This window comes from Apostichopus japonicus, chromosome 7 (assembly GCF_037975245.1).
Source record: "Apostichopus japonicus isolate 1M-3 chromosome 7, ASM3797524v1, whole genome shotgun sequence".
In the NCBI taxonomy this organism is placed as follows: Eukaryota; Metazoa; Echinodermata; class Holothuroidea; order Aspidochirotida; family Stichopodidae; genus Apostichopus; species Apostichopus japonicus.
In genome coordinates this window covers 20,881,938-20,887,937 of record NC_092567.1, presented here as the reverse complement: position 1 = coordinate 20,887,937, position 6,000 = coordinate 20,881,938, and the positions used below count along the sequence as shown (strand labels likewise).

Genomic DNA, 6,000 nt, shown 5'->3' with positions numbered 1-6,000 from the left:
GGAAGGGGACGAGGGTAGGGGAGTCGCCCCCACTATAAGAATTTTTTGTTTGCTTAAGGGTGGGGGGGGGGTGGTAGATGTGAAATGGTACTTTCACTTCCATTATTGAAATACATTTATGTAGTAAAAGCTTTTCGACATTATAAGTATACCATGAGGCCTGAATGTTGCTTATACTTCAGTATTTCTTATTTTCCATATATCTCGTAAGAACTCCTTTGACATGACGCCTCATTACTTGTAATCCGAAAGGCTACAGGAATAATGGCATATCTAAGCATATAAGCGACGTGAATTGAACAATACACTTTCCAGAATTTGAATACTTATGCATACTGAGAATCGAATAATGTAGCTGTGTTATTTGAATAATAAGACCATGTTTTTTGGGGGGTACGTCCATGCCCAGTAAGCCTTCAAACATTTAACTAATGTGATTTAAATAAAAAAGAAAAACATTATATAAGGTTTGAAATGCTTTGAAGTCAAAAGTGATATATTAAAAGTATTATATTAATTCATTGATTTTCTCCACTGCACTTAATTAACCAACGTTCTTCGTCAGAAATTATTAATCATCGGTACAGTGACGAGTTCGGAATCATGCCATCATGAGAAAGAAAGAAATACAGAAAGGAATAAAGAAAGAAAAACACATCGTCATTATTGGATTTAACCAAACCGTCAACCAAATATCGTTGTTCGGACCAAGGAGTAAAGGCCCGGTCACACTACAGCGATATTTTATCGGAATACGGTCCGATTTTTCCGATTTTAGGCCGAAGAGTGAGGTTTGTGGTAGTGAATGTAATGAACGCAGTGGAACATTCCAATACCTACTCCAAATCTGAGGGGTTCTGGAACGGACTACATTCTGAAGTGACGTCACATCGAAAAACGATAAAAATCGTAAGAGAAATCGGATAGCTATCCGATAAAAGGAAACGGAGTCAATACCAAAAGTTAGGAGAGGGTTATCCCACATCGGAATGGCTCAACAGATAGCAAATCAGGTCCTTTATCACTGTGGCTAGAAGACCCGAACGAAAAACTGGCAGTTTCGATTCCTCCGGGAAAATCGGATAGTATTCCGATAAAAATCGGTATAGTGTGACCGGGCCTTTAGACACTAACTCCATGGTCGGATACTCTTACAGCCAACATATTCTTTGCCATACACAGTGATAGTTTAGTAAATGCTCTCACATTAGGTTAGGTGCGTTTCGAAAAAAAGAAAAGAAAAAGATTGCTCAAATATTTGGCAAAATCCCGAGCAATATAATATTGTGCAAGATGACGTCATCCACTTATCCTAATTAACTATATTTTCGCGGAATATCCGTGATTTCTTTTCTATATACCTCGGGGACAAAAACTTTTATCCTAACACACTATAGCATACGCAAACTGGAGCCTATACCGCAATTTTTGCAAAGTTCCGTGATTTTTTTCTTACCCCAGGCTCATCCCTGAAAACTGGTCCACTGACCTTTCATTCAAAGTAACTGGTTGTAACAATAGAACGTTATCAATTGTGCAGTGATTGTCCTATTAGCGATTTTGAATTATTCCTATCCCCCACCCCTTCCATATTTGAATTATATATATAAAGGAACTTCAATTTTACCACGCATAGTACTGAAATGTATTAGTCCTGTCTCATATACGAGCTTCGGTTCAAGACTATTATTCAGTGTACGCCGTTTCAGTTTTAAAATAGAACTAATTTTTTTTTTTGCAGATTATCAGCAAAAAATAAGGAAGAAAACCACAACTGGAAGCGAAAAACTAAACATTTCCTTCGGAACAAGAAAAAAATAAGATATGACGTCGTCACATTTTGTGTAATGATATAGCATTCCTAAAACTTCATTGGTTTAACATAGTAATTTAAAAGAAAAAAAAAATATTCAAAAAGTCGACAAAGTGAATAAAATGATTGAATCTGGTACAAGGGATCCCAAAATCCAATTGCCATATTATATTTATGTTTTCAAAGATATGTCCGTGGCTAAAATAATTGTAGAATGCTTGTCAACATAATCAGTCATATAGAAGATTTCTGTTTTACTACCGAAAAGAGCTCTAAGAAATAACTAACGGCGGCTAAATGACGTCATCAATGACGTAGTCACTACGGAGGGTGAGGCACTCGCTGTAAGATGATTTGAAAACTACTTCCACTCATGTGAGGCAAATTTACAGAACTATACGCCATTTCGATGTATATTGTGTAGGCCTATCATAGTACGATGTCTTCTGTCTGTTGGTGGTGACCATAGCCGCAAATGTTTAGTCCTACGGCAAAGATTCCTGTAAAAGATGAAAAGAAGGGGAAAAAGAGAATGCCATCAGACAAACAAACAAACAACAAACGTAAAAATTAGTTAAAAAAGCAGAACAAGAAAAATGCAAAAAAATACAGCTGAAGTTAAACGGTGTTTTAAGTTGCACTATATAGATTGACAAGTTTATAACTGCTTAAGGAAAATAAAAATAAAGAAATAAAAATTCAAGGGACCTGAAAATATTATATATTATTTTTTAAGTTTTTCATTATTTACATCAAAATCAAATCAAGAAATTATCATGACATTGGAGGTTCTATTAGAACATGAAGTACAGAATTTAAAGGTCACCAAATATTTTATTATATAATTAATACCAAGTTTTGTTTGTCTATTTCTATGGTAACTAATTATGTGTAAACAGTACTGTATCTGCTATTGTACATAGTTACAAACTCGACATAAGGAGAAGAAAAAAAAGCCCCAGTTAAGAACATCGTTCTCTTTATATCATAAAATCTTAAAATTGAATGTACACAGATGAATAATTAACTAATAACAGTTTTTTACGTTGATGTTGAAATCTTGACAAATTTACGAAACGTACCGGTAGTTGCTCAAAATAATGTTTCATGTAATCCAAAAACTACGGCAAAACCCCTCTGGGTTTCATTTATAAAACACAAAAGAAAATTACTAAAGATGATTAATAAAATATTCCGTTCCATTTTGACAATTTCATTCTCATTTCAATTTTTCTATATAGTCGTAATTAAAAACTCATATATCATCTTATATTTTTAAAATTATGGAACTATAATAAAGATCTATTTTGGTCTCGTCAATAAACTGCATCGTAATGTGATACTGTATTTAATATCAATATTTCATCAAAATCAACGTAAAATGCTGTTTAAAAAAAAAAAAAAAAAATTGCTGACGGTTTTACGATCAAAAAGATAAGCAAAATATAATAAATAGTTACCCTATAGTTACACTTCATTAATAAAACCTATTTCTTGCCGGGTCCCCCAGACCCAAACTTGGACGGTCGGAGCATAGCACGAACTAAGTCTCTCCCTGCTTTAAGAGACGCACAGCCACTGAAATCGCCGCATCCTCCCACCCTTCTTTTTTCTCTGGTAGAGGAATGGAAACAATAAGAAAATTAAGCATATGAATGATATTTTACGAAAAATGATGATAGCAGATATATATATATATATATATATATATATATATATATACATATATTAATTATAATATATCATTTATCTATAGAGTTATTGTCTTGACAGCTAGAGAGTGAATGAATTGAAAAAAAAGGTAAAAAACTGGTGGTTGAGTTAGGAGGGTGGGGTAGGGGGGGGGAGGGATTAGACGCATCAAAGAGTGCTTGATGATTAGGAGGGATTCACAGATTTTTTTTGTACGGAGCCCAAAATGTGCCATACGATAATCGTACTGTCGTCGATAATGAGGAGCACATCTGTCTACTTTGCTATCGTGTAACCTTTCTTCATTATTTTGAAAATTAGAGTGGATTATATTAGTGGAAAAAATAAAATTATGCTGTGCAAGCAGAGTAAATTGTCTATTTGTTCCACGAATCCGGCCCACCTTATCAGCCTTCCTACCCGGCCCACCATATCAGCTGAAATATCCAACCCACCTATCCGGCCCCACTTTCTCCACCCACCTACTTGGCTTCCAAGTACCTGTTTTTAAACAGATATTGTCTATTTGTTACAAGTATCACTCGAGTGATTTTTTAAGGTCCTGCAAGCTTGGTGGAACTTGGAGTTATACGAACATTGCAATGATGGGATGGTGGGAGGGGAAGGGGTAAATGGGAGGGGGAAGGGGTGATGAGTAATGGGAGGGGGAAGGGGTGATGGGGTGTGAAGTCTAGTAGGTTGAAGGTTAGTCCAATGAATATAGCAATATTGAAAGATTTGGTTAGTAGTTGATTTTACATGCAACATGTATATTATTTGTGATAACATGCAGGTTAATAATATTCAGATTATAGAAAAAGGAAAATACCGCCACGCTTTTTTTTAAGCAGACTTGATGAAAACTCGATGGCGCTATACCGGATCATCAAAAGGAGTTTAAATATAATATTTCCTATGCTTTTTCTTATTTGCAAGGAGAATAATGAATAACCGGTTACATACATATAATCAATGTTATAATGTAAGGTTAAAGGTACTTTGTCATGCGCATGCTCCATGCTTATAATATGTCACATGATATAATGATATTCTACAAATAGGAGCAGTATTCTCCTTTTTTTATATCTTGCAAAAAACAAAAACAAATATAGCCAAACCACACTCCTTAAAGTCTACTTTAAAGCTGATATTTTCTCTCAGATTTATATCAGTAAACGGTTATAACAGTATGTAATAAGAATAATACTAATTCCAAATAAATGTTTGCCTGTTTATATGATTCTAGGTTCAGACCAACACAGTTACACAATTCTGAAATCAAGTCGTCTGTATATGGTTACGACTTGTATCAAGTCCAATCTGTTTCCAAAACGGCTTTGATAATTGGGCTTAGATTTCATTAATGCCGCCACCAATACTCAGTGTGCCTCATTTCAACTTTGACCTTGTCGCTCTTTCAAACTGCAGTGGTCACTGGTTTATTTGTGGTTTTGGAACTAACAAATATGGGGGAATGCTTCAGGGTTATAGGGGAATTTGCAGCTTATTTTTTCTCGTTATTAAATATCCCTGGATATTAACTTCTTTTGTTACTTATTCTTGGTTTGGCAGTAGTGTAGATTACAGTTTAAATGTTAGGAACATCGGCTTCTTTTCATAACCGCAGTAAAAAATGAAAAAAACCTATTTATATTTTATGTTCACCTACCATACTTCATAAGTGGATATACCTAACCTAGCCTAGCCAACTCTGCATACAACATTCTGGGCCAATGTCTTCTTGTCGCAATCTGACATTTCCTACTTACTAACTGCGATTTTTGAGGACGCAACTGAAAATTGAAAATTTCTTAAACTATTGTTATGAAATAAAACCTTACCCTCAACCCTTGTTTCTCTTTCCACCTTGTTGCCTTTAATGTTTTTAACTGCACTCCCATATTAATTTAATATGAATATTCATATTCATATGCAACTCAACTTATTAACATAACAATGACCAGCTTTAAAGTAGACAATGACGTAAGGGGGTGGTTTGGCTGTCACGTGGCTCACTCGAGGTCAAGATAAGGAAAACTTCGTTTTCCGGGACCAGCCGATCCAAATTTAAATTGCTGTTGACCCCTGCTATTCTGTTTTAATACTGCATTAGCGACTTTCATGTGTGCACAACCAGCAAACTTATTTGAGCAACTCCGTTTGTATCTGCGGCAACAAGAAATAGAATCAATAATCATAATAGTACTAATAATATTAATAATGAGTTATTAATAATAACAAGAAAGAATAAAATCATGCAAATAACATGGTTATAGCAGAGGGAACATTTGCAACGAGTCATGGCCCAAGTCACGTGTAGTTTAAATTGCCGCAACCGACACGACTTTGATCTCCTGCTGTGACTCGAGACATGAACATGAATATAGTAGGGAAAGGGGTTAAAGGTGAATATACGGTGATTTGGTATATGACTATATGTATATATGAGAAAATGTGCATGAAGTAAGCGGGGAAGGGGAGGGGGTTGGAGGTAG

General features: G+C 35.1%; 1 protein-coding gene across 4 annotated transcripts in view; it reads right to left on the bottom strand.

Annotated features, from left to right (window-relative positions):
* Positions 1–391: 391 nt before the first annotated feature.
* LOC139969684 (uncharacterized) overlaps positions 392–6,000 on the bottom strand; it is an 81,991-nt gene continuing 76,382 nt past the window's right edge. For all 4 annotated transcript variants that reach the window (XM_071974828.1, XM_071974829.1, XM_071974826.1 and 1 more), the window contains exons 5-7: positions 5,522–5,671; positions 3,274–3,427; positions 392–2,313 (exon numbers count right to left, since the gene is read on the bottom strand). In XM_071974828.1, the coding sequence (XP_071830929.1) occupies positions 3,301–3,427; positions 5,522–5,671 (277 nt within the window). In that variant the 3' untranslated portion in view covers positions 392–2,313; positions 3,274–3,300. The remainder of the gene's footprint in view (positions 2,314–3,273; positions 3,428–5,521; positions 5,672–6,000) is intronic.